At 47.0% G+C, this 27,695-nt stretch overlaps 1 protein-coding gene and 1 pseudogene across 1 annotated transcript in view; one reads left to right on the forward strand and one right to left on the reverse strand.

Moving 5' to 3' along the window:
* The window catches only part of LOC146187592 (uncharacterized), a 74,652-nt gene that overhangs the window by 25,331 nt on the left and 21,626 nt on the right, over positions 1-27,695 (forward strand). The window contains exons 3-4 of the mRNA XM_084607750.1: positions 14,119-14,208; positions 23,492-23,664. Of these exons, the coding sequence (XP_084463876.1) occupies positions 14,119-14,208; positions 23,492-23,664 (263 nt within the window). The remainder of the gene's footprint in view (positions 1-14,118; positions 14,209-23,491; positions 23,665-27,695) is intronic.
* LOC146187593 (uncharacterized) lies at positions 2,115-3,345 on the reverse strand (annotated as a pseudogene).

Raw genomic sequence — 27,695 nt, forward strand, 5'->3', positions numbered from 1 at the left:
ATGGAAGCCTTCCATATCAGTCAAGACCCAAAATGTATCGGCAAACCATCTGTCACTCTCAGTGACAAAGAGATAGCTTTCCCTAGTGGCCTTTGAGCGCCGCACGTTTCTCTGCTTTTTGTTTTTATCTACTTTTAGTGTGGCATAGGATGTACAGGGTCGTCCACTTCTAGCTATAACACGGTCACCGCTTTCAAAGCGCTATCGTGTCGCCCCCAGCCACGCAATCAAGTTAAGTGGCAGGCTACGCAAAGCACCACCTCCGGGTCCCTCTGTGTTTGTATCGCATTGCTTCGATATGTGCATGCGTAGGACGCAATGTTGCTTTGAAAGCAGGGAGCGTGTTATAGCTAGAAGTGGACGACTCTGTACATTGTGTTTTTCGTTTATAAGCGCCAGGTGATGGCGTTAAAACCTTAGTTGAGAGAGTCAGCGCTCGTCCTATGTCTTTCTTGTTCTTGTCCACCATTGTTCGCGCTGTTTTACAATTATGAATGTTTACCAACTAGCCCAAATGAACATTCTGCTTATTGACTGCATATTTCTGGACTTCAGTAAAAGCATTTGATTCTGTTCCCCATGTTTTGTTGTTGCATGAATGATCTTTTCTAGATCTTCCCCCTTTGCTAATTGACTGGGTTCAGTGCTATCTACACGATCGCAAGCAATGCTTGTAATTAATGGCTCACAGTCTGATTATGTTGCGGTCACCTCTGGAGTCCCTTAATGATCTGTTTTAGGGGCCTTTGCTGTTTTTGACATTTATATTGTTACGGGGTAGGGATGAGACTCGAGGGATAGACGCATACGAGGTCGTATCACACAGCCACTGAGACTGCCACTCGCCGAACACTGGCTCCATCGTCTTCTTTATCACGCTCTCCCTTCCACGCACTTGCCACCCGCGCTAGCGCCGCCCTTCCTCCTCTTTCATACCGTAACATCTTTCCACCGAGGGGGATAGGGTGGGAGGGGAAGTGGGACAGGGAACTCACTGTGGTCGACCAAACACACACATGAAAACACAGACTACAAAGGAATGGACGATAACAATAACACACAAGGCCACACCAATACATCAATTGGAAATGTTCCAAAAGATCACAGTCGAAGTCTAAGTCCGGGGAAAGCAGTGTTCAGTCGAATTCTGTGGAGACCAGCCAGTAGGCACGGCAGTATCAAGTAAATCCGTCCCACGGCAGCGGCCACGCACTGAAGTGCAGTGGGGCGTAGAAGTAGACCAGCATTGGCGACGGTGAGCTTGAAGTTCACGGCGGTCAGCTCGAGCGATGCTTCCGCTGGTGGTGCGAACGGCGAGTCTGTCTTCTCCGCCACCACATCGATGATCCCTTCGGCTGAAAAGGTGCTCTCATATTCGGTCAGGTTGGCTGGATGCGAGAAGAGCGTAGGCTACTTGTTGACGCCAAAGCGGTTGGCCAACTTTTGTTCGACTGTGGTGTCCGATTTGGCCATCGGCGCCTGCAGGCCCCGCAGCCTCAATGTGGTGGCTGCACAGGCGTACTCAGGTTCCAGGTTCATGCATTGCTCACACCATGGCGTGTAGAAGTTGAGCATGTAGCGCATCTTGTTATCCACCTGATCAAAGTTGGACTGATTGAGTTTTAAGACGTTCAGCTGGACAATGAAACCCACGGCCTCAATGCCCACCTCTGTTAGCTTGGACGCTGTGTCCGGCTCAACCTTTGGCTTCTTGGGCTTGTCTTCGTCCTCCTCTTCGCCCTCCTTGCTCAATGAGGAGTCCTTATTCTCGGTCTCCACTTTCACAGACTGGTCTCCCTCACCACTGCTGCCCTCTGCAGTCTTGGTCTCGTCCTTGGTTTCTCCCTCGACGCCTTCAGTTTTCGTGGGCTCACGTAGCTCAGGCGCCAGCTTGGACTTGCCCACATCCAGAGCCGGGTCTTTCATCCCGGTGCATCCATATAGTGCCAAGTGAGACCTTCCCTGTAACCACGAGGAAGAAAACCAAGACTAAGCCTTCAACATGAGCACATCGATTTTTTGGACGCTTCGCTCTCCAGGCACACATCTGTCCATCTGAGCATCTCGGTGAGCTGCTGCAGGCGCTTCACATCTGCAGTGGAGGAACCGTCCTCCTATGCGAGGTGGTCGCCTATACCATGGTGTAGCTCTTGCTTCTTGAGCCATTCCCGCAGCTTCCTCTCAATGCACACCAGTCACTCCGAGTAGGCCAGACCACCATCCACCTTGACTACAGGTAACAAACTCTCCAGCAGCTCCCATTCTCTCCGCTCCCACTCGGCCAACAACCTCTCTGCTAGGCCTTGGATTTCTTTCGGGTGCCTTGTCATCAGCATCTCCAGTTCCGTGCTCAACTCTTGGCTTGGGCTTCGGCGTTTCCTCGCCTAACTTTTCAACCTTACTACTTCATCTTTTTGTTTGTGTGCCCGCATGGCCTCTACCGCCCTCCTGTTATTGGTGCGCAGTTTGTCATTCTTGGCCCTTTGGTCATACAACTCCCGACGCAGCTGCTGGGCTCCCTCGGCCTCCGCCTTCTTGTGTGAAAGCTCGCTGACCTCGTGGCTGTGGTCAGCGGGGTCAGACGGGCACGCAACTCCTCGGCCAAGTGGGCTTTCTCCTCGCAGCGCAGCTCTTGAGCATTTAGGTGATGCCGGTACTCCGCCTGCTCCGCCTCCAGCTCCATCTGATGCATCTTGACGAGTTCCTTCACTTTCTCCTCGGAGGCACAGGGTTGGGCAGCCTGTTCATGGGCCTCTTGGTCGAGCCTCTGCTGCAGGGAAGCATACGCAGCCTCCATTGTTTCGGTATGCCCTTGGGTATACCCAGGCGAGCGTCCGCCTCTTGGCGCTCGCGCTTCAGGGTCTCCCTGTAGGAGTGCTCCAGCTCCTCTTGCGAACGTAACCACTCACGCACCGAGGCCCATGCCCGCTGTAGCTCCACCTCCAGCTATTTCACCCGCCACTGTAGCTGTGCCGACCGCTCCTGACCAAGTTTCGGCTGGGCCTTGAAGTTCTCTCCATGTTGCTGCACCTTGCTCAGCTGTTTGTCCAGCTCCTGCCTCAGCTTCCTTACTTTGACGGTGTGCGAAAGGGTGCGCTGGCGCTCAGCCTCCAGGTTGCGCTCACGTTCGACCAGCTACCTCTGTAAGTAGGCCTCTTGATCGGGGCTCCGCTTCCGCCACTTGCCGGTCGCCTCAATGGCGAGACTCAAAGCGGTGGGGATCGAATCGGGGCGCCAGAGACGTACTTGACGCTGGACCTCGGGATCCTCGATGGTGTCAAGAAAGGCCTCGGTCCCGATCAGGGCCACGGCTTTCTGAGGCGCCTTCGGCAGTGACTGCAACATCAACTGCTTGATGTCTGCGGCGAGGTCCTGGAGGCTTTCCCCGGGGCCCTGCCGGTGAGCACACAGGAGCTAGGTATTATCTGGTAGCGGAGATCCACTGACAGTCTTGTATGGTGCAGGGCGGGAATGAGCCCCATCCCACCACCGCTGCCAGGAGTACACTTAGGATATAGACGCAGGAACAGAGACAGAAACAGTTACTCAAACACCGGCTCCATCGTCTTTTGAAATTGTTCATGATCTGTCTAACTAACACATAATTTCTAACACATCAACACTGGCTCCACATGGCCTTCTCTCGACCCTTGATATGCGTCATAATCACACACCCAATTATGTATTTGTCTAAAGGCACCTGTGCATGCATGGAGGAGACCATTACTTTCCATTTGTCAGAACTGAAATGCATGATGCACATCATTCCTGTAATTCAACTGCCTGCTATTTGAACTGTCCAGCATTGATGCAAGTTTCAAAAAACTGCAATTAGCAAATTAATCCAAGCAGGAAACCATGCCAAGAACTGCCAACAACTGTTTGCGAACTCAGTTCAGTTCAGTCGTTCAGTCGTGTCCGACTCTTCTTGACCCTATGGACTATGTCACGCCACGCTTTCCGGTCTCTCACTATCTTCCTAACATCACATAACCTCATCTCCAGCGCCTCGAGGATGCCATCTAACCATCGCGTTCGCTGCCTACCCCTTCTGCGGCGGCCCTCAACCTTTCCCAACATCAAATCTTTCTCCAGCAACTCCTCTCTTCTCATCAGACGACCAAAGTAGCTGAGCTTTAACTTTAGAATTTGACCCTCCAATGAGCAGTCAGGGTTTATGGTCGACAATATCGACTGATTTGATCTTCTGGCAGTCCAAGGAACTCTCAAGAGTCTCCGCCAGCACCACAATTCAATCGCGTCAATTCTTCGGCGGTCAGCCTTCTTCACAGTCCAAGTCTCGCATCCATACATCACAACTGGAAAGACCATAGCACGAGTTATACGGATCTTGGTTGGCAGACTAATGTCTCTGCTCTTTACTAGGCGGTCAAGGCTAACCATGGCTCTCTTTCCCAGAAACAGGCGTCTCCTAATTTAATGTATTGCAGTCTCCTTCCGGGGTAATCTTGGAGCCCATGAAGAGAAAATCTCACAGCTTCCACTTCTTGTCCCTTGATGCTCCAGGACTTGATAGGGCAAGATGCCATGATCTTTGTCTTTTTAATGTTCAGTTTAAGCCCAAACTTCTCACTCTCTTCTTGTACGCACATCAGAAGTCTCTTGAGTTCCACTTCACTTTCTGCCATTAAAATGGTATCATCCACATATCTAAGGTTGTTGATACGTTTTCCAGCAATCTTCACTCCAGCTGAAGACTCTTCCAGACCGGCCTTATTCATGATGCACTCTGCATATAGGTTAAATAGGCAGGGCGACAGTATGCAGCCTTGTCTCACTCCTTTCTCAATCGGAAACCAATCAGTAAGACCATGCCCAGTTCTGACTGTCGCCTCTTGCCCTTCATACAGGTTCCTGAGGAGACAGATGAGGTGAATTGGAACTCCCATCTCTTGGAGAGCTTGCCACAATCTGCTGTGATCTACGCAGTCAAACACTTTCGCATAATCTATAACGCAGAAGTAGGTGGGTTTCTGGAACTCTCTTGCTTTTTCCATGAGCCAGCGAAGGTTGGCAATCTGGTCTCTAGTTCCTCTGCCCCTGCGAAATCCAGCTTGCACGTTCGGAAGCTCCCGATCCACATACTGCTGCAGCCTACCTTGGAGGATTTTCAACATCACCTTGCTAGCATGCGAAATAAGCGCGATCGTGCGGTAGTTGGAACAATCTTTGGCACTGCCTTTCTTTGGAATGGGGATGTAAACTGACCTCCTCCAATCCTGTGGCCACTGCAGGGTTGTCCAAATCTTCTGACATAATGTATGCAGAGTGTTAACAGCATCGTGGTTGAGGTTTTGAAGCAACTCAGCTGGAATGCCATCAATTCCGCTAGCTTTGTTCTTAGCAAGGCTGGCTAAGGCCCATTCAACTTCACTCTTCAGGATGCCCGGCTCGAGATCAGTAGTCACAACCATCTTATGTTGGGTTTTCACATCCGGGTTCTTCTTGTACAGTTCTTCTGTGTATTCCTGCCACCTCTTCTTTATCTCTGAGGTTTCAGTGAGGTCCTTGCCTTGTTTGTCCTTTATTACGCCCAGCTTAGCACAGAAGCTTCCTTTGATATCTTTGATTGTCTTATACAGAGCTCTTATGTTTCTTAATTGGCTGTTGTCCTCAACTGCTTGGCACTGTATGTTCAGGAAGGCATTCTTATCTCTCCTTGCTATTTTCTGAAAATCCGCATTGAGAACCTTGTATCTTTCACTTTCCCCCATAACTTTTGCCATCCTTCTTTCCTCAGCTATTTGCAAAGCCTCTTCAGATAACCAGTTTGCTTTCTTGCATTTCTTTTGCTTTGGAACTACCTCAGTAGCAACTTCTTGTATTATATTGTTACGATACGGCAAGCCGATGAAGACAGGAGACAGAACATGACCGATGACGATGGTAGATGACGTTTAATGAATGTTCGCGGGCCTAGCGCGAGCGCTCCTGCCCGCGCCACTGCCCGCTTCTTCTTCCTTGTCATCCGTAACATGACCCAGGGCCACTGAGCGATCGTCCCGAACGTGGACGAGGAAGTTTAGCGATGTTAATGATTTTATGGCATGATGATGGGCGTGTCTGGATGCTTGAAGAAGAAGAGGAAGAAGGAATAGAACGGCTTGCCGGTACGATGTCTGATGCGTGGGTGATCCGCCTCCCTTGGAGCTGTCAACCATCCGTCACCAGAGTCCATGGGACCGATGGCTCGAGGTCACGTCGGGCAGCTTGGGCGGGGGTTGCGTGTTCGTGTCCATCGGTTCCTTCGGGTCATTCGGGTCTTTTGGGTCTTTCAGGTCCTTCGTCTTGGTTCTGATTGGTATGTCTGTTCTCCTTGTCTTCAGGTCCGGGCTGGGGGCTGGGCGGTGGTAGTTGTTCAGGTCTGGGCTTGAAGGGCTGGGGCGAAGCTGCTCGACGATGTCCCTGGGCCCTCGGTGATGGTCCCGGCTTGAAGATGGCGTCGATGCTCCAAGGCGAGGATGGGGTTGCCATACCCCGCACCTCCACCAAATGTTACGATACGGCAAGACGATGAAGACAGGAGACAGAACATGACCGATAACGATGGTAGATGACGTTTAATGAATGTTCGCGGACCTAGCGCGAGCGCTCCTGCCCGTGCCACTGCCCGCTTCTTCTTCCTTGTCGTCCGTAACAATATCAACAACATCAGTCCACATCTCTTCAGGCTCTCTGTCTTCTAGATCTAATACTTGAAATCGATTCCTCACTTCCACACCATATTCTAATGGAATTTGATCCAGATCATACCAGAAAGGCCTTCTAGTTTTCTGCGTTTTCCTTAATCGAAGCTTAATTTTGGCAACAAGAAGCTGACGATTGGTGCCACAATCGGCCCCAGGCCTTGTTTTTACTGCTTGTATAACGCTTCTCCATCTCTGCCGGCAAAGAATATAATCGATCTGATTCCTGTACAGACCGTCCGGTGAAGTCCATGTGTACAGGCTGTTGTGCTGTTGAAAATGAGTATTCGCTATGGTCAAGTTGTTTTCTTGACAAAACTCTACTAGCCTCTGCCCAGCTTCATTTAGCTCACCAAGACCGAACTTGCCTGTAATTTCGGATATTTCTTCACTCCTGACCTTAGCATTCCAGTCTCCTATGAGAAAAATGACGTCTGATGATGGAGTGCGGTCTAAAAGGCATTGCAGGTCCGCATAAAATCTCTCAACGTCATCTTCTTCAGCAGTAGTGGTTGGTGCATAGACTTGGATAACTGTTATGTTGAAAGGGTCACCTTAGATCAGAACTGAAATTATTCGGTCGTTTTTGGGGTTGTACCCTAGCACTGGTTTGCCCATTCTTCTGTTTACTATGAGAGCGACCTCATTCCTTCTCTTGGATTCGTGCCCACAATAAAAGACATAGTGGTCTCCGGAGTTAAATTCTCCCATTCCGGTCCACTTGAGTTCGCTGATACCCAAGATATCAATGTTCAATCTGTCCATTTCTCGTTTGACGACATCCAGTTTACCTTGCGTCATAGATCTTACATTCCATGTTGCTATGTGATATATCTCCTTGCAACATCGGACTTTCCGGTCGCTCCCCGACACATCCACAACTGAGCGTCCTTTTGGCTTTAGCCCAGCCGCTTCATTCGTCTTGGAGCTACTAGGAATCGCCCTTTGTTCATCCCCAGTAACCTGTGGGACGCCTTCCAACCTGGCGGGCTCATCTTCCGGCGCCATATCATTAATGCTATTGTGACTGGCCATAGGGTTTTCTTGGCAGGAAATACTGGAGTGGGTTGCCATTACCTTCTCCAGTGAATAACATTTTGTCAGAATTCTCTGCCGTGACCTGTCTATCCTGGGTGGCCCTACACTGTAGAGCTCACGACGTCGAGTTTCGCAAGCCCCTCCGTCACGACAAGGCAGTGATCCATGAAGGGGGTTTGTGAACTACGATTAGCCAAATGTTGCACAACATAGATGAGAGGTTACAAAATCTAAAAAACAACACATCCTACCTGTGGCGTGTAAGGTTTCACATCCTAAAGTGACATATGTAGCTATGAAGAATACTGCAGTGGAGAGCTCCAGACTAATTTGACTGCCTGGGCTTTGTACTTAGCGTTGACATCTCGCAGGAAACGGATGCATTTGCATTTCGCCTCCACCAAAGTGCGGCTGCCATCACTGGCATAAAACATCATGGCCTTGGGGCAAGTAGCTGAACATGCTGCTGAGATGTCGCAGCGTGTACGTACATGCTATAGTACACGTCAACCATTGCAGCAATACAGCTGTCACATGCACGGCAGATATTCATCTATTCATGTTCAACTTTGGACTGACAAGTTTAAAAGTGTACCATTTGTGTTTGTCTACCTAGCATAAGAAAGCAAAAGAAACTAAGGAAAAAAAAATTAACATAATACACTGAAAAAGCATTAACACATAAAGCATATTCGTTTCTTTATTAATGATAAAGTGGCCTTCAACAATAGTACAAAGCCTGAACATTTAGGAAGGTGCTGTGCCAGGTAGCTAATATTTTACAGAAGCCTGAACTATTTCACCAGTAGTAATGCACATCTCAGCGGTGTGGGTTTGGCACTTATTTTTCTATCCACTCCAACATGCGAAAATTGTATCATGTGCATTCCCAACAACTTTGTGCAAGGCCAGGTTAAATTATTGGCGTTTAATTTTTTTTTTCGAAGCTTCAAAACGCACAAATGTAAACAATAAGCTTGTACTTTGTAGAAATAATATATTGTCAGAGTTTTGAGCTCTCTGATAACAAATTGTCGATGACCTATTGTCGTCTAACTGTTTCACAGCGCGTGGGAATAAATTCCCATGATGCTCTCTTTACGCGACATTTTTACTTACCACTGCATCCAATAAACACTGACATGCACATGGAACATCGCCGATCATAAATGGATACACTGATGTCTGTCCGGCACACTCATCACAGCATCCCACTGAGAGCACAAACCGGCGCCTACACCTCCAGTCGTACAGCAAACAAGAATGACGCAACGCTTGGGCTAGAGACACGCTGGTGGTACTCAGCTTTTTCAGCGCCGCTTGTATGTATGCAAATTTGCAGCACCGCAAAGCACATTTCGAAGTCCCATTCCAAGACTTCTAATGGGAGCAGTTAGGGATAAGGGTAGATGGAGAATATGGAAAGGAGAAAGGTAGGCTTTAAAATCAATATGCAGAAGACTAAGGTAATGTTCAATAGCCTAGGGAAGGAACAGCAGTTTACGTTAGGTAGGGAAGCACCTTAAGTAGTAGACGAATATGTCTACTTAGGACAGGTAGTAACCGCAGATCCGGACCATGAAAAGGGAATAACAGGAAGAATAAGATTGGGATGGAGCGCATTTGGCAAGCACTCGCAGATTATGGCTAGCAGCTTACCAGTATCGCTCAAGAGGAAAGTATACAACAGTTGCATCTTACCAGTACTCACGTATGGGGCTGAAACGTGGAGGCTAACCAAGAGAGTTCTACTTAAGTTGAGGACAACCCAGAGGGCTATGGAACGAAAAATGGTAGGGGTAACATTAAGAGATAGGAAGCGTGCAGAGTGGTTCAGAGAAATAACTCAAATTACTAACATTCTAGCGGAAATTAAGAAGAACAAATGGACATGGGCAGGACATGTAGTGCGAAGAAAGGATAACCGATGGTCGCTTAGGGTAACAAACTGGATTCCAAGGGAAGGAAAGCGTAGCAGGGGTTGGCAGAAAGTTAGGTGGGTGCATGAGATTAAGAAGCTCGCAGGGGTCAAGTGGACGCAGCTAGCACAGAACCGTGTTAAGGGGAGAAATATGGGAGAAGCCTTCGCCCTGCAGAGGATGAAAGCACATTTAAACCTCAATATGAGCAGAAAGCGACACGTTACATGACACATCTCATCGCAGATTGAGGTGAGGGAACTTTGAAGAATCAAAACTGCATAACTACCGTCGTAGATAATCCACGTGACCAAATGAGCGGGCCACGGGCTGGCCGTCAAAACCGCGATTACATGCGCTTGCGCTCTGGTCGTGCTTGCCATGCTTGCCACCCTGCCGCTGTCCAACTCGCGTAACTCTATCATCATGCCATCACGTAGTCTATCACCCATTCTAGGCACTATTCTTGCCACTGTACCGTTCTTCGTAATTTCACATTTCACGTACGCTTGGACCCACCGTGCTTGGACTACTTGGACCTCGCACACCTCTTATCAACTTCGATTTGTCTACACTTGGCTATCGCTACCAAGTAACCATTACAACACTACAACACTACAATCTACACATCCGGCTTTTTCGACGTATCCCAAGTCCAAAAGGCCCATCCCCATCCATCTACCTTGCGTATCCCGGAGAAAAATGCATAGAGTTCGTCGGATGTTAAACTTGAACTCCACCGACCGGGTCCGTTTGCCGTACCTCTGAAAAATATTTCCCGGATCCGTCCGACTTATCCCGAAGAAAAACACACCGGATTCGTCGGAAGTACTTTTAAGACCATTGATCGGGTCTGTCCGATGTACCTTTAGCCACAGCCATTTTTAAAATGAACTGCAGTTTCCCTCTGCAGTGGGCTGTGCAGTGAAGCGTCATCAAAACGTGACGGGGCCGTTTTGTGAAGAGGCCCTTCTCGACAGTGTTTTGAAAATGGGAAACATTCTTACTTCGGTTTCATTAAAGTGCAGACTTCATTGTAAAGGTGTTCATAAGATAAAGTTACTGTGATGCAAATGGTTTCTGGCAGTTCTTTCAGGTCCATTCAATAATTGGAGCTTGGGGTTAATCGGACATTTTATCTAGTCCTTTGAAGGCTGAATTAACGAGAGTTGACAGTTCCAGCAGCGATATAACAGCCCCACCTGGCTTCATGCAGGTTCTTCCTGTACAAAAAACGTGTACGGGATCTTGTATAAAATTTACACTAGATTTTTCAGTAGGGTATGCACTTCTGTGCATTTCTGGATTTATTTGCAAATACCAAGTCAATTCTGAAATAAGATAACGGTGCTTGCGATTTTTAAAATTTTTTATATTTTTTTTTCACTGATCAGGCATTCGAAGGCATTTTTTTTCTTTTTCAGTATTCGCGCATCTTAGTTTTAAGTACAGTCGACGACCGATTTTTTGGACTTTCAGCGGACCACGAAAATGTCCTAAAAATCGGACAGTCCGAAAAAACAAGTGTGCACCAAAAACGCTCTATTTATTGCCTATTCTTCACTTCGAGGCCGGAAAAAGTCATGAATGCTTTTCTGCACCACGCTCCGCTTCTGTACTAACAGGTCCGCCTGAATTACGCTTGCATCAGCTCAGCTTGCGTCGGCTGCGCTGCTGCAGGTGAGTCGTCGTCGTCGCTCTCAGACTCCACAAGCACTTGGCGAATAATTTCTGCATCTGTGAACCCAGCACACAGTTTCAACTCGTGGTCCACGTCTGTGAACTCTCAAAACGAGACGGCCGATGGAATTTCGACACCAGCAGTGCGAAGGTCGTGAATGAGCTGCTCACTGCCTGACAGCTGCTCGACGACACTCTCCCCGTCCAAGGCAGCCGACTTTGTCATCAGCACAAATCCTGCGGGGCGGAAGCAATTGCGCAGCGTTGTGGGTGCCATCGACTTCCACGCATCAGCGAGCATACTGAGTGCTCCAAGCAAATCGACAGAGTAGGTTTTCCCACTGTCGAGGCACACCACCACCGTTGCCAACCACTGGATCACAACACCGACTCCGTTGAGTGCCTTCTCGCTGCCGCGTTGCACGCAAAAAAAAAAAAAAAAACATAAAATAAAACAAAATGTAGTTCTCGCATCAGCACGATCGCAGCTTGGCCTACTTGCTACGCTTGGCAAACACGCAGAGGAACAGGCAGTCAAAGCGATCACGCTAAAAGAAAAAAAAAAAAAAAAACACTCCGGTGGCGAGCAGCAACGTCCCGGAAACGGAAGCTGCTAGGCAAATAATATTACCTCGATCCAGCGTCAGTTTAGCTGAGGAGCGGCACACAAGGCCGGCACTGGTTTCGAGGCTATCGAAGGAAAAAGTAAACAAACAAGATGACGGCGACACCGCTCAAAATGTGTGGCAGTTGGCCCGGCTGACGCTTGGAATGTCCGAAAAATCGAATAGCCCTCCTTAGATTGTCCGAAATTTTGAGCAGCGTAATACATTGACTTTATAAGGTATGTCCTGGGGCCGGGAAAATGTCCGAATAATCAAGCATGTCCGAAAAATCGGTCGTCGACTGTATAGAGTTATAGAATATTTGTGGTGCACCCACATGGCGGCTGTGCTTGGCGCTGTTTGCAGTGTCATCTGAAGCTGTACAGCGCAGCAAAGCAGGGTGGTTATCGCGCATTGCTGCATTTGGCTCACGGAATGCAATATTTGTGTTGTGTAATGTGCTATATAGTCGTTTTGCTGTATTTTATTGCACGAAGTAAAAAAGAATTGCCACGGTTATGGGAGACCTACGGGGCGTGGGTGCTGTTTCCCACCGCAGGCGTGGATGGGCTAGTTTATGGAGTGCTTACCTACACGGTGTGAATGGGGCCATCAGAACTTGCACAATGGTTGATAATGTCATGATCGATGTGACTGTGTTTCCACAGTGTGAATACCACCAAATAGAAGTTTAACACTACCTCTTAGCGAGACTGACGTTTCTGGAACCTGCTAAAGGACTGGATAAATCGCAGTTAGGAGTATAGCCTCATGCGTTTAAAAGCACTCTATTGGCAGATGCTTCTTTTCAGCTTAAAGGGGGTAGGAAATGGCTAGAAAGGTCACTGATGAACGTTTTGAATGTGTAGAACAAATGCTTCCGAGCGTTCCTCCAAAGTACAACTTGCAACAAAGGCAGTGATTTATTATTCCTTTTTAAAAACTGCGTTTTTTGGAATTTGCGGGCTGCTCGGCTCTTGCGTGGCGGTGAGATTTGGAACTGTTCTGCCGTGAGTTCCTACATCACAAGTACAAAGAGTGACAGGTCACGACAGGCTACCATTGGCTGCAGCCTCGATGCCCACTACGTCACGGACATACTTCAAAGTCGTCTGCTCGACTGCTGCATGCACTGCATGCATGAACCCCAGCTCGGTGCTTCGGTTCGTGAGACGTTGGTGGCGTCCGACTGAGAGTGCGCGTTGGTGCAGGAGTGCGAAAAGAGCACGAGCTGGTCCGATTCAACACCTTACCAATTAAAAAGGCAGCATCAACCATCGTGTACCGACCGACGGCGCAGCAGCGTACTGTAGTCCTGTCTCGTCTTTGCAGCATCAACAATTTTTGTAGCGTGTTGATAATTAAATGGAACGTGCGTCAAAAAAGGTCAGCCCTCAGCGTGAAAGTACACAAATTCGCACCGCTTAAGTGCAGCACCGGATGCCGCCAGACTACCGCAGAGATGTCGTCCGCGAGCGCTGCGGTTGACGGCACTCCGGTAGCGCGCTGCTCCCTGGTCGTCGCTAGGCCTTGTTTCTATTGCATCGAAGCCACTGAAGTAGCATGCATACGAAAATGTAGCGAGGTGAAGGTGCACTTTATGTCGATGCTGCTGTTATTGTCAAAAATGTGCCTGTTGCAATTTGAAGTAGTGTGCATGCAAAAATGTAACGAGGTGAAGGTGCGCTCTATGTCCATGCTGCTGTTATTGTCCAAAAACGGGCCTGTAGCAATTGAAGTAGCGTGCAACGAGGTGAAGGTGCGCTCTATGTCGATGCTGCTGTTATTGTCCAAAAATGTGCCTGTAGCAATTTGAAGTAGCGTGCATGCAAAAATGTAACGAGGTGAAGGTGCGCTATATGTCGATGCTGCTGTTATTGTCCAAAAATGTGCTTATAGATGGATTACACTCTGTGGAATCACGCTGTTTCCACTGTGCCGATTGACCTTGATAACGGTGATGTAAGCAGTGAGCGCTCTTCACCTGACTTGATTCTGGAGGGTGTTTGAAATGTCACCATACAGCATAAAAATGTAACGGAAAACTGAAAGTGAAAGAGTATTTGGTTTTGCTGGATGACTATAGTTGTCCAAGAGTGCTTGGAAAGTGGAAACATTTTAATAGCGGACTATCAAGGGTGAAATGTGGTTGGCTGAATGTGTGTGCAGTGTCCAGTGGAGGGCTGTGTGTGGGCCTTTGCGACTGAGTACAAGCTCAAGCGTCACCTGGAGACTCACGAGGGCAAGAAGCAATTCACGGTGAGGGCACTTAGTTGGACACAAATTCATCCCCCCCCCCCCCCCCCCCCCCCCCCATATCATTAAACAGGCAACACTGGCAAGCTCCATCCCATGCCTGCTTTGTAGCTCTGTTAAACTCGATGTGATTAGTGGTGTCACCATGCTGCCGTTCTGACCGGCGGTGGCTGTTTATACGCTTCTACAACTGGAAGGGTTGAACACAACCAATGTTCCTTTGACGTCAAAGTTCATCAGCCTTCTCCCACTTTCATGCCCTTCAGCTCTTTCTTAGCATGCGCAGGGCAGAAACCACCTCTGCCCTCCTCCTGGCAAGCACCACATACCTGACAAGTGACCCATGAACGCGCATGCGCAGTGAGGCTGCGTAGCGAGGCACGTGGCGGAACACTGGTGCAGCTGGTTGCCATCGTTTTGCCGCATGTACAGTTGGGGCCTAGTCTAGTGTAGCTTTCCCTACAAAGCATCACAAACAAAAAGGGCACCTCTTCAGCACCACTCGCTGAGTATGCCTAAGGCCGCCAGAAAGTGTCGGGGCACCACTGCGTGCGAGACATCTGATGCGCCTGTGCTATAGAGCAGGTGGCCACTGTCTAGGCAGAAGCTGGCTCCAAAATGAATTATCATTAGCATATTGAGATGGCACGTTGTTCAGCTTAGGTCAGCCTGCCTAGACTGCTGTTCGTGGCTCGATGCTATCTTGTTTCGCGGTCTTGAAACCTGTCGTTTTTATATTTATCCCCCTCTCATGAATTGTTTTATGTATTCCCAACCTGCTAAAATCCCTCCACGGGATTGCAGTATGTATAGATAAATAAATAAAATAAAAATAGTGCATACATCTAATGCTTCATCAATCCAAACAACTGAGTCTGCGAGTGCGGCCTTTTAAATTGATGACAAATGATGTGCGATTTCCGCCACATGTAGCTCGGGAACTGCCGCCCCGGTGTCACTTTGGTTTTGTTTGAAAATTCGCATTTTAGACTCTTCTAATCAAGCGGCAATACTGTGCGGCAACCTGGTTGATATAAAAACAGTTACAAAAAACATGCAGCTTGCATTTCTATTGGCCAGTCAGAGCACATGACCAATATTGCAAGTACTGATTGGCTCAAATAGAACGGGCGATAACAGGCACCCGAAACGATGCCATTTTGTCCAAGCTTTTCCATCGTGTGTATCGCCATGCCTAGATATCTGACAAGATTCCGCTCAAAGAATCGCTATGCGAAGCAAAACGAAAAAGTGCCCATATGCATCTGAATGATCAAAACGTGCGAAAGATGCCCGGATTATAATCTACGGTGATATGCATGGGAAAAGATTCTTACAAATTTAGAACATTCTTAAGAAATCAGTATCATTTTGTCCACTGAAAATCAACTGCTTTGAGATGGAAGTGGACTGGGATTGAAATAAGGATATTTTCATGATGTAAGCAGCGCCAGCAGAGGAGCGGAATATGAAAGCTGAGAGCTTAGTATTAGCAAGCAATGTGCCACAATTTTCCTGCTTTAGCATTGTTACTGCCATGTCATACTTGTTCGTGCTACTCCCACGAACTGGATCTGTGTGCGCTTCCCTTGTGGCATGAGCGTTGTTAAAATATTGCCATTGTTGCTATGGAAATAGCGCCACCAATGTTACATTTTGGTAATCCAGACCTGTGCCGAGTTTCCATTATACTTGCACATGCTCGCATAAAAGCTCTGGTAAGCGAGGGATTCTTTCTGCCAGTTCAGGTATGCATGCATGCTACCTGTGACCAGTGCGGTTCTGTACTGAATAAGGAACACGCGTGTGTTTAGAATTTAGCTTCATTCGGTCTGAGAATATTTGAATTTGAATACAAATATAGTAAAACCTCGTTCATAGTTTTTCACCGGTCCGAAAAAAAAAAAAAACGCAACAGCCGGGAGAACGCAACAATGAGGAAGGCTCCAAAAAGGAATGAGAACGGTGAAGCTTTCACTTCAAACAATTTATTTCCGCAAAGTGATGTTAGGACTTAAAAAATTCAAGAATAGTGGACTGCCGTTTCTTTCGCTAGCTAGAAAACACCAGGCGCTTCTCAGTAGCCTGGAAAGCCGCATTGCTGTTCGCATCGCTTTGAGGTGCGACATACCTACGGAGGAGGTCCAGAGCCGCGACCTCCTTCTCCAAAGCTTGGATCTGACAAATCTTCGGAATCGTGTGGCTCGAGCTCGTCATCACAATCTGCGGCTTCACTCGCGACCGAGCTCGCAACAATATCACCGCTCTCTGGCACCCCGATGTCACGACGGCAGCATCCACTGCGACGTAGTCGTCATATGTGAGTCCCGTGGCACCCAGCGCATCCATTGCCTCAGTGAGCTCTTGATCGCAAGAGGCTGCTTCCGACTCCCCAGCGTCTGTGCCAGGAAATTCCCCTTCGCCGTTCGTGCGAAAGCCACACTGCGCGAAGCAGTGCTGGGCAGTTGATGCGGCCACTGCAGCCCATGCTGAAGCGACATAGTGCATAGCGTCAAGCACCGAAATGGTTGTAAGCTGCTGTCCACGATCAATACGCGCAAGACAGCGCTTCACAACACACTTCCGGTAGGAATGCTTCAGGTTCTTTATGACGCCGGCATCTAGCGGCTGCAGATGGCTTGTAGTGTTCGATGGGAAGAACACAAGCTTGACGTTCTGAAGAAACTGCGGGGCTCTTGGGTGGGCAGCACAATTGTATAGAAAAAGGAGAACACTCCTGCACTGGGATCACATGTTGTTGTTGAAGTAGCGAAGAAATTCTTCAAACAACGAACACCTCATCCACGCACGACTGTTACTTCTGTAGTGACATGGCAGCAGGCGAGTGTTCTTCAAGCGCCACGGGTTCTGATATTTGCCGATTACCCATGGTTTTAACTTATCGGAACCATCCATGTTGCAGCAAAAAAGCACCGTCAATCGCTCTTTGCTGTTTTTGCCTCCGTGACACGCTTCTCCTTTCAGGCTTAGGGACTTCGACGGCTGCACCCGAAAAAAAAGGCCCGTTTCATCGGCGTTGTAGATGTCACGAGGTGCATAGCCCTCAATTAGTATAGCAGATAGTGTGGCCTTCCAATCATCGACTGTTGCCAAGTTCACACTTGCTGATTCACCGCTTACTGTCTTGTACATGATGCCGTGCCTCTTCCGGAAACTGTCGATCCAGCCATTCGACGCCGCAAAGTCCGTGATGGCCAGTCTGTCGGCGATGTCCACTGCCTTCTCGTGCAAAATGCTGCCATCAGAGTTGACGCCGGCAGCACGAGCTTGCTTGAACCAGGTCAGAAGAGCCTCGTCGAGGTTTCCATACTTGGCCCCACGAGCCTGCTTAGCTTTCGTGCCGAAAAGCGCTGCATTGCCTTCAATCTCGGCACACTTTGAGACGATGCTGTTAAGCGTCGATGGTGGCAGACCAAGGTCTTTGGCAATATCAATTCTTTTCCGCGCTGGCTGCCTGTCGACAGCGTTGAGTGCGTTCAGCTTTTTCTGGAGGGAAAGTGCCTTCCGCTTGCGCGACGCCATCGAAGAACGTCAGATCATGATTGTTGGATACAAAGGACATAGGTTAGTTCGACTGGTTCACGACCGGTTTTGTCGTGGTCTGGTTTGACGGATAGATGGATGGATGAAGCTGAACCCTTTGAATCGGGCGGTGGCAGTGCACGCCACCGAGCCGATGTTCACGAGGCAGATGGCCATCTAGTGGCGGCCTCTCCAACTTGCGTGCGGCTTCTTGAAGTTAGTTCCATGCCAAGCCTAGCCAAGACTTCAAAAGTCAAAATGGTGATCGGCGCGCGTTGCCTCAGGCGGTGACCAGTTGCGACGTATCATGCGGGAACATTTTCACAGCTACAACGTAACAACGAGGATCCCAATACATTGGATCCTACAGGAGCAATGCCAGGGCCGGATGAAAGCGACGTAACAGCCGGGAAAGCGCAGCAGTGAGGAACGTAACAACGGGGTTCTACTGTACTCAGAAGCATGAGGTGCTTCCAAAGTCACAAAGAAAATGCAGATATTGAAAATATTGTGCCCATTTATCCTTCATTTGCTATGCGATTACATGCCTTCAAAGTGTGCTACAGAGAGTGCGGCAATTTTTTCAGCGTGCTTAGGCATGTATTTCATGTGCGAAGGCGTGACTGTTATGCTTACTTCTGTACGGCTGAACATCAGGTTTGAACCACTGTTGAGGATTTAGGTAAGACTAGGTGAAGTTTACATAATATCAATGAAAACTGAGCAAGTGTGTAAGGGGGGGGGAGGCTACCATTATGCCAGTATGAACCACTAACTAGCCCCATTTAAAGCTTTGCTACCCTTGAGCACTACGTTTTTTATTTCTTGAGATATTTGAGAAATTTTCAGGGTAGGCTCATAGTACAAACATTTGAAGAACTACCAAGTTTCATGGAGCTGGGCTTATTGGTTTTAAAGTTATAGGAGTATATCACGATTGTTTGCATAGGTCTCTTAGGACAGGCATGAAGAATTTGCAAAACGTGCTGGCACTGTGAAATTCGTTATGTTCATTCCTGGATAGTTACTCCAGGGTAAGACAATTCTCTTTATTCAAATTTCCTCGCTAAAAAATTTAAGCACGTTATACCTTCATAAACCAAATTTTAATTGTTTGTCATTAATTCCAGGCACAGTGTCTTGAAAAAATGAAATTGTCTTGCCCCCAGAAGTTTATTGAAATATGGAATAAAAAGAAATCTCATGAAGAGGCTGTCCTACGCAGCCACACTAGGCAAAAAAGTGATTCTGAGAAAACTGCCCTAGAAGGGGGTGAGAATGCTAACTTTTTTATTTGCCAAGATATCTGAATGAAATTTTTAGAGTGGGCTCATAGCATGGACACTTGAATAACTACTATGTTTCATAAAGCTGTGCACGCCGGTTCTCAAGATACAATGGTATTTCAAATAGGTCCAGGCTTGGAGAATTCGCGAAATGTGTTGGCATTGTGAAGTTCATTATGGTAATTTCCAGATAGGTATCACTGGGCAAAACAAGGCCCTTTTTCTAAATTTTCTTGTTTTCTAAGTTGCACTGTAACAGATGATGAGACGCTGCAGGCGTCGATGCAGTCATCTGCGGGACGCTTCGCCATGAGGATGGCCTTCACTTCCGTACACTCAACGCTTGTCGCATCTCGAGGCATCGTGAGCAACCACGCAACTTTTCACAAATTGCACGAAACCACTTAGAAGGCACAACAAGAGATGATAAATACGTCGATTGCAAAAATGTCGAAAGGCGAACAGAATGCACGAAGTACAAAGACAGCCAACAACGAGAGCAAAGAGTCGGATCAGACGACGCGCAGGGGTAGCCGGCAGGGACCATTTTATCAGCGGGAGCAACAGCCAGTAGCAGTCGCACAATCCCCTGCGTTCTCGCAGAGCAGGCGCTTTGCCCATTCGCAGCCTTGAATTCAAGCTCGGGAAACTTGAAAGCCGCCACTAGGCTCCCAATAGGAAGCAAGCCACGCTTTGACCGCACTGCCGTCACTGCCGCCGTGAGTGGCAAATGAAAGTGCAAGAATTCATTCACAAACAAAACAAGACCAAGATGGTGGCTCTCAGTTTGGCGGGAAAGCAATGGCGCACGCGCAAAGTTTGGGAATTTTCGTCGCTTGCTCGCGTCTACGCGGCTGCCGCCGCTTGTTATATAATTAATTTACAATATTTCTGCAACGAGTTGGGCATTAATTACAGAAAGGGTAGTTTATAAGGGATACTACCAGAATATATTATTTTCCAAGTATTGACTGTTTTGCGATTTTTCAGTTTTCATAGGTCGCGTACCCCTTAAGGGTGGCCGCATGTTGGCTTGTGGACCGAGACTTCCCTTAAATCCTTATTAGGTTTTTTATATATATATATATATATATATATATATATATATATATGCTTAGGATTATCAACTCGCTAAAGTTCGCTTCGCAGTTGCTGTGGGGAAATGATCTTGTCAAAAATCAGACATGAAAGATTTTTCTCTAAGGTGGCGACACGCAGATCTATCTATGTTCTTTGGTGCTTGCCACTGCTTGGAAATGTGTGATATATGCTCTTTGCCCGCATTGCACTAATGTTGAACCTTGAGTAAAACTTTTGTGCTCCCTCCGCCATTCAATTCAAAAGGCTCTGGAAGCGACGGCACACTCAGCTTGTGCCTTAATTAGTGTGAACCGTGCATGCAGCTGCAGCACGTGAGCATGGGGTCAGGGGGAACGCGTGATGTCGCAGCTTTTTAGGAGCAGTAGCTGCAGGCACCGCCCCTAGGTGCACCAGTTAAAGGGAAAAATATGCGCTTTCTGCTGACTTTGTGCAAGAAGTCTTAAGAAGGCCAGCTTTCATTGCTTCAGACATGATAGTTACGCGAAAAAGACACACACAAGACAGGGTGCGGGATGTGTGCAACTGACAGCTGATTTTATTGTACAAAGTTCCAGGGTGCGCACAGGTCCTTGAAAACCTTGAAAACCCTTGAATTTGAAAATTTCATTTTCAAGGCCCTTGAATATCTTGGAATTTTTTCTGCTCCTTGAAAATCCTTGAATTCTAGCGTACTGCATGCAAATGGTTATTAATCAGAAAAAAACGCAGTTAAAATACTTGCATTTTCAATAATTTGTTTCAGTATCTGCATTTCAGGCGTAAAAAATCAGTTTTTGCTATTATAGCCAACATTGCGTGACGGTTACCACATTAGAGCCACTCGCTCTGAAGCCAACTTGAGCCAATTCAATCCAATTTGATTTTGGCGCTTTGTTATGGTGGTTGATGGCATTGTATTTTTACGTCGGTTCTGCACCCGACTTGTTGCAGCTGAAGCAACCGACTATAAAGCTAATGTCTGGGAAATGCAAATTTCAAGGCATGTTGCTTCACAACGACGCTTACAAAGACTGAATTGCATCAGATACGACAAGTGAGCACCGGGCAAAATGCAGGCCTTACGAGTACGAGCCAACAGTCAGCCGTCCTGCCTCCTTCGCAATCGGGAAAGCTAGATGATGCTTGCAAGGCACACGAGCTGGTGACAAATGCAGAGATTCTGTGGACTTTGAAGGTTGTCACATCGCATTTCTCGTATCGGTCATCATCTGAAGTATGCAGCTATTCCAGCGTATGTTCCCGGACAGTGACGTGGCCAAAGCATTTTCTTGCGGAGAGCAAAAATGCGCCTACATGACGTGCCATGGTCTGAGGCCCTTCCTTTTATCTGCTTTGCAGCGGGAGATAAAAGATTGTGATTACTACGTGGAACTCTTCGATGAATCCACAAACGACTATCTCCAGCGGAAACAAATGGATGTTCACATCCTGTTTTGGAATTCGTCTCACAAGGCGGCAAGGAGGTACTATACCTCGGTGTTTATGGGGCACTCGACATTCGAGGACATCCAAGGAAAGCTGCTGAATCTGCTCGAGCCTTTTCCCCTTGAGAAAATTCTTCAGGTTTCAATGCATGGTCCCAAAGTTAACCTTAAGTTACTCAAGAATTTTCAAGAGCACCTGCATCAAGCATGCGAAATTCAACGTCTGGACATAGGGACCTGTGGCCTCCACACCATGCACAACGCCTACAGGGCAGGTGTTACAGCAAGTAAGTGGGGAGTTGACTGTCTGCTCTCCTGTTTGAGCGCGCTTTTCCATGGTTCTTCTGCAAGGAGGGAAGACTTCTCAGCAGTTACCGGTCAGGAGACGTTCCCCTGAACTTCGTTGCACACCAATTTCACCGGCTTGTACCGCTTGCTGTTGCACCGGTTTCACACCGGCTTCACACCGGCTTCAGCAGATACGTATGCTGAAAAGGCAGAGGCAGCTAATGATGTGAAGTAAATTGTCAGATCCAATAGCCCGAGGAAGGCTGCACGAAACAAGACTGAGGAACTGTGTAGCCTCAACGAGAAGATTCAGGAAAAGCATCAGGAGCTCCCCTGAAGTTGCCATTAGCACTTTTGCAGAATGGATTGCTTTTCGACATTGGTGCAATGCATTGCAGGGTGTTTTTCAAGACTGAACATTTTTTAATTATTTTGGCTTAGTGCAATACTGGCTTTATTATGTTGGCTCAGTGCAGTACAAGCTGTTCCTTGAAATGTTTCTTTTTCGAGTTTGTTCAGTAAAATTGCTACCTGATATTGAAAACTTTTGCATGTAGCATTGTGTTGAGTCTTTGAAAATACTCCAACTGGACCTTGAAATTCCTTGAATATCCTTGAATTTGCCTGTTTTGAATCTGTACGAATCCTGACAAACACTGCACATATTTGAACTACAAAAATGCACACTTAGACCTGCGCAGCCAAAGATAAGCAAGTGACAATCAGTAGACACCGAGACTCGAAACCTAGATCATGTTATCGAGGTAGGCTACCTCATGGTTGTACAGCACAACAGAAGATTCTCTGATACAGCCATTCTCTCTTTAAAAATACACTTCTATTAGTTAATTTGCTCAAATATGTGCAGTGCTTTTACAATAAAAGCAGTTGTCAGTTCCGATCGTCCCATACCCTGTCTTGCGGGTGTTTTTTTCATGGAATTATCATGGGGGGTCTGAAATATTGTACCACCAACTAGCCCGACGACACATTCTACTGCAGCTTTCATTGCAGTATAAAGTAGTTTGCCTGAAATTTGATGCAGTATCTCTTTAAGCAAAAAGCATGGTACAGTTTTGCTTGCACAGTAAGTAAACTAGCAACATGGGCACATAGAAATGGCTTCAGGTTATCCACGTCAGTAGCTGTTTTATTCTCACTTAGACGAGGTTTGCACACAGATCCCACAGTCTATCTCAGTGACATTGCTCTACGAGTAAAACATGAATATAAACTTCTAGGCTTTACTTTCGATAGGAAGCTGACTTTCCTCCCTCACATTAATGCACTCAAAAAGAAAGCTTTCCGATCTTTGAACATACATAAAATGCTGTCATATAAACGCTGGGGATCTGATAGGACATGATGTTGGCAGATTTATCACATTCGGGCTTAGACTATGGTTGCATAGTGTACGGGTCTGCAAGACCCTCGTACCTGAAACGAATCGGCCCAGTTTATAACTTCCTTCCTATGGCAAATTTGGAGGAAGAGATCTCCGACGGAGCGAGGCATTGTTTGTGATCCAGCTATTGAAATTGAATATAAAAGACCGCATTGTCTTGTTTGGATTTTTCGTCCCGATTATGTTTTACCGGATTTCGGTTGCAAGTGCCGCCCTATCACTCTGTCCTGTGTGTGCAGTGTGATGCTGAGGGCTGTGGCCAGAGCTTCACCACAGTGTACAACCTGCGTGCGCACCTCAAGCTGCATGGGCGGCCCAACTTTGCATGCCCAGGATGCCCGCGGGTGTTTGGCACCCGGCGCAAGATGGAGCTCCACCTGCGGGAACACCAGGAGCTGGACGCTCCCTACAGGTGAACATCCAGGGGGTTTAGAGGGGAGTAATATAAAAACGGATGCTTACAAAAATAAGAAATGGTGCTGACTGATCTCAACACCTGTCTATGAAGCACAGCATGAGGCATGCATTGAAGCCTTCTGGGGTTCCTCGAGGCAGAAAAACGAACCACTGCAGTAATGAATGCCTACGAGCTAGTCATGGGGTGTGGCCAGGGTGTTCAACCATAAGCGAACTGAAAGCAGGAACCAAACCCAAATTTTTTCCGCCATCTTAGAATTGAACCCGAGCCAATAGGAGGAACCGTTTCAAATCGGCTTGCGGTACGGTTCCTCCTTACTTTGCTGGCAACTTACCTTCATTATTTTTTTTATCGTAGCTTCAAAAATGCTCTTCTCGATTATTTCCAAAGCTCCACTGCACACCACAAACATCACAGTCATATTGAAAAATTGTCTCTTGCAAAAAGATGACAGAGAAAAATACGTATATTGCCACATGCGTAGCACCAATCCTTGTTGTTAGGCAATCGTTTCATCCCGAACGCAGGTGGCCGCTGCACTGTGCAGTGCTCCAGTTGTCTCATTTCAGTGCCTTCCTAGGCAGTGAAATAACGCATAATTTGCAATTTGAGTTACATATTGAAATAAATAAATATTTAGTGGACACCTGCCTAATTGGCAGGTCCTTGACCGCCTAGTAAAAAGCAAAGACATTAGACTGCCAACCAAGATCCGTATAACTTGTGCTATGGTCTTTCCAGTTGTGATGTATGGATGCGAGAGTTGGACTGTGAAGAAGGCTGACCGCCGAAGAATTGACGCGTTTGAATTGTGGTGCTGGCGGAGGCTCGAGTTCCTTGAACTGCCAGATGGTCAAATCAGTCGACATTATCGACCATAAACCCAGACTGCTCATTGGAGGGTCAAATTCTAAAGATAAAGCTCAGCTACTTTGGTCACCTGATGAGAAGAGAGGAGTCGCTGGAGAAAGATTTGATGTTTGGAAAGGTTGAGGGTCACCGGAGAAGGGGTAGGCAGCGAACGCGGTGGTTAGATGGCATCCTTGAGGCGCTGCAGATGAAGTTATGTGATGTTAGGAAGATAGTGAGAGACCGGAAAGCATGGCGAGATATGGTCCATAGAGTCACGAAGAGTCGGACACGACTGAACTGAACTGAACTAAACTGCCTAATTGGCAAAACCTGATTAGTTTGTCAAGGAAGCACCCAAGTGCATATTTCTTCAAGCTTCGTGGAAAGACTAATAAAACACAGTGAAAGTGCTTTCAACATTGTCTCTGGCCATTGGAACATGCAAAAGTGAAACTTCATGGGAGTTCGGGGGCAAATTGTGACAGCTTTAATCGGTTATATGCCAGTGAAGATAATCATTATTTCTGTCTGTTCTATCAGTTCTGTCTGATAGATTAGTTCTGTCTGTGGCCTCTTGCCCTTCATACAGGTTCCTGAGAAGACAGATGAGGTGAATTGGAACTCCCATCTCTTGGAGAGCTTGCCACAATCTGTTGTGATTGTGATCTACGCAGTCAAATGCTTTTGCATAATCTATAAAGCAGAAGTAGATGGGTTTCTAGAACTCTCTTGCTTTTTTCATGATCCAGCGAAGGTTGGCAATCTGGTCTCTAGTTCCTCTGCCCTTGCGAAACCCAGCTTGCACATCCGGAAGCTCCCGATCCACATACTGCTGCACCCTACCTTGGAGGATTTTCAACATCACCTTGCTTTGAAAATCCCCAAGCGCGGTGTGATAATCGAACCAGGCTTGCGCAATCAAGCCATCACGGGCACTCTGCCAAGTTCACTCCCCGCCACTGCAGGAGCTATCAAAAGATAAACGCCCTGAGGTTATTGCTGCCCAGCTTCTTGGCACGCTGCCAAGATATGAGCTGTGGATGAGACGATTGAAATGGAGTGGCGCGCGCAATCGACATGCAAGCGAAAACGCTTGGGTTTCTGCGCCGGTGACAGAAACCTTGTTTTGAGCTGCCGCGGTGGCTTGAGCGGCGAGGGACGCAGTTCCAACAAATTTTTCGCTCTGTCGCTGCCGCTCGTCGCTGAGATTGCTCAATCGCTTGCATGTGAGCGAGCTGGCCTTAACACTTCTTTTTCCCAAATTGTCGGGCGCAAAAGTGGAGGGTGGGTTCTTTATGCGAGTGGGTTGATTACGCGACAAATACGGTATCGTTTTTTCGCATCGTAAGTGCCGTCACAAGCCGATTTCTGTACATACAATTATCAATATATCAAACTATTTCGCTGTCCCCTTTGAGTTTGATATATCCGGGTTCGACTGTATATGTTGTGGTTCCCCACACCATTATACCATAGAACAGTTTTGAATAGAAAAGTGTATCATACAAAAGTTGCTTTATCCATAGGGAGGTGATATGAGCTACTTTGTATGAGCAACCAACGGTTCATGCGAGGTCAATATTAAATGGTTCACGTGTGGTGTCCATGATAATTCTTCCTGGAAATTAGTAATTTTTGTTCTTTAGCCGAGGAAAGGCATTGATCATTAAACTTGGGTGTTATTGTAGTCTGTAATGGTCTATTGACTGAGCGAAATACGATATAGACTGTCTTTTTTGAATTCAGTTCTAGCATATCTTCCCCGAGCCACCGGGAGAGGTGCATAAGGTAGTTGTTCACTTTGGTTTCCAGTATTGTTATATCCTGTGATGCGAAAAAAATTTTAGTATCATCTGCATACATGATAACTTCTGGCGATTCGGGTATTTTTACGGTATCATTTATATAAGTTAGGAAGAGCAACAGTCCCAATATAGATCCCTGCAGAACACCCTGAGTTAGTTTTAGTTGTTATGAACTCGAGCCATTTATGCGTACAATCTGATAGCGATCATAAAGATACGAAGAGAAAAGTTGCAGAGCAATACCGCGTACACCATACATAGATAATTTCTTTAGTAAGATGCTGTACTGGATAGAATCGAATGCTTTTTTGATATCCAACAAAAGTCCCACTGTGTATTTTCTATCCTCTATGTTAGAAATTATTCTATCCTTAATGTATAATAAAGCCTGCTCGGTAGATTTTCCTTTTCGAAAACCTTATTGACTCTCTGTAATAATGTTGTGCTTATCAAAAAATGATGTTAGTCAGCTATGAATGACACCTTCAAATCAGAGCAAAACAGCGCAAACTTCACAACGGACAGAGAAGGGCAGACGAGCAATATTTTTGATAGCATTGAGAGCACGGATATAGGGCGATAATTTGCCAGGTTCTCAGTTCCCCCACCTTTATTTACTGGAGTGACTCTTGCTATCCAATTTTCGTGGAAACACTCCTGTGAATATGCTTAAGATTTTTAATATAGGCCAAACAATCAGATATCACTGTAGATATAGACTTCAACTCTATCGGGCCAATGCCGTCGATTCCAGTGATTCTAAGTGTAGTCTTGCCGATGTGTTTCTTTTGGTCGGCAAGATTGCCGCTTCATCCCAGCCTATCTCGTGGCTGGTGGACAGCATGTGCTCTGCAATTGCATATTTTGCTGCGCACTTCTTCCTTACGCCGCCCTCTTCGATAGACTCACTTTCCTGTCGTAAGATAATCTAGGAGGTGGTCAGTTATGGCTTATATGCTTGTGCTAACATAATTTGAGGTGGTGTATGTGAAATTTATTTAGGGCGTGAGCAGGTCCAGAAATCCATAACGCCGCAGTGGAGGCCAAGACTGCCATAACTAGCGTTTACGGATGCTGGAACAGGCACAAGGGTGGCCTGTTTTTCTAGCAAGATACCAACCCCATCCTTCAACAAATCTTTAGTTATCTGATCCTCCCCTGTTGCCTTCCTCTTTTCATTGTGTATAAATGTAGGATGTGTTTATAACCCATGCGGTGAAGCATCCTTAAGACGCAACTGGTCCAATGAAGTTGGAGTACTCGAAGGAAGCATATGGAGTTAAGAGAGAAAAGTATGAGTACCGTAAAAACCGGAATATAGGTCGATTTAAAAAAAAAAAAATTGTGCCGAAAGGTCGACCCTCGTCT

This window comes from Amblyomma maculatum, chromosome 6 (genome assembly GCF_055883805.1).
Source record: "Amblyomma maculatum isolate TAMU_Amacu chromosome 6, ASM5588380v1, whole genome shotgun sequence".
In the NCBI taxonomy this organism is placed as follows: Eukaryota; Metazoa; Arthropoda; class Arachnida; order Ixodida; family Ixodidae; genus Amblyomma; species Amblyomma maculatum.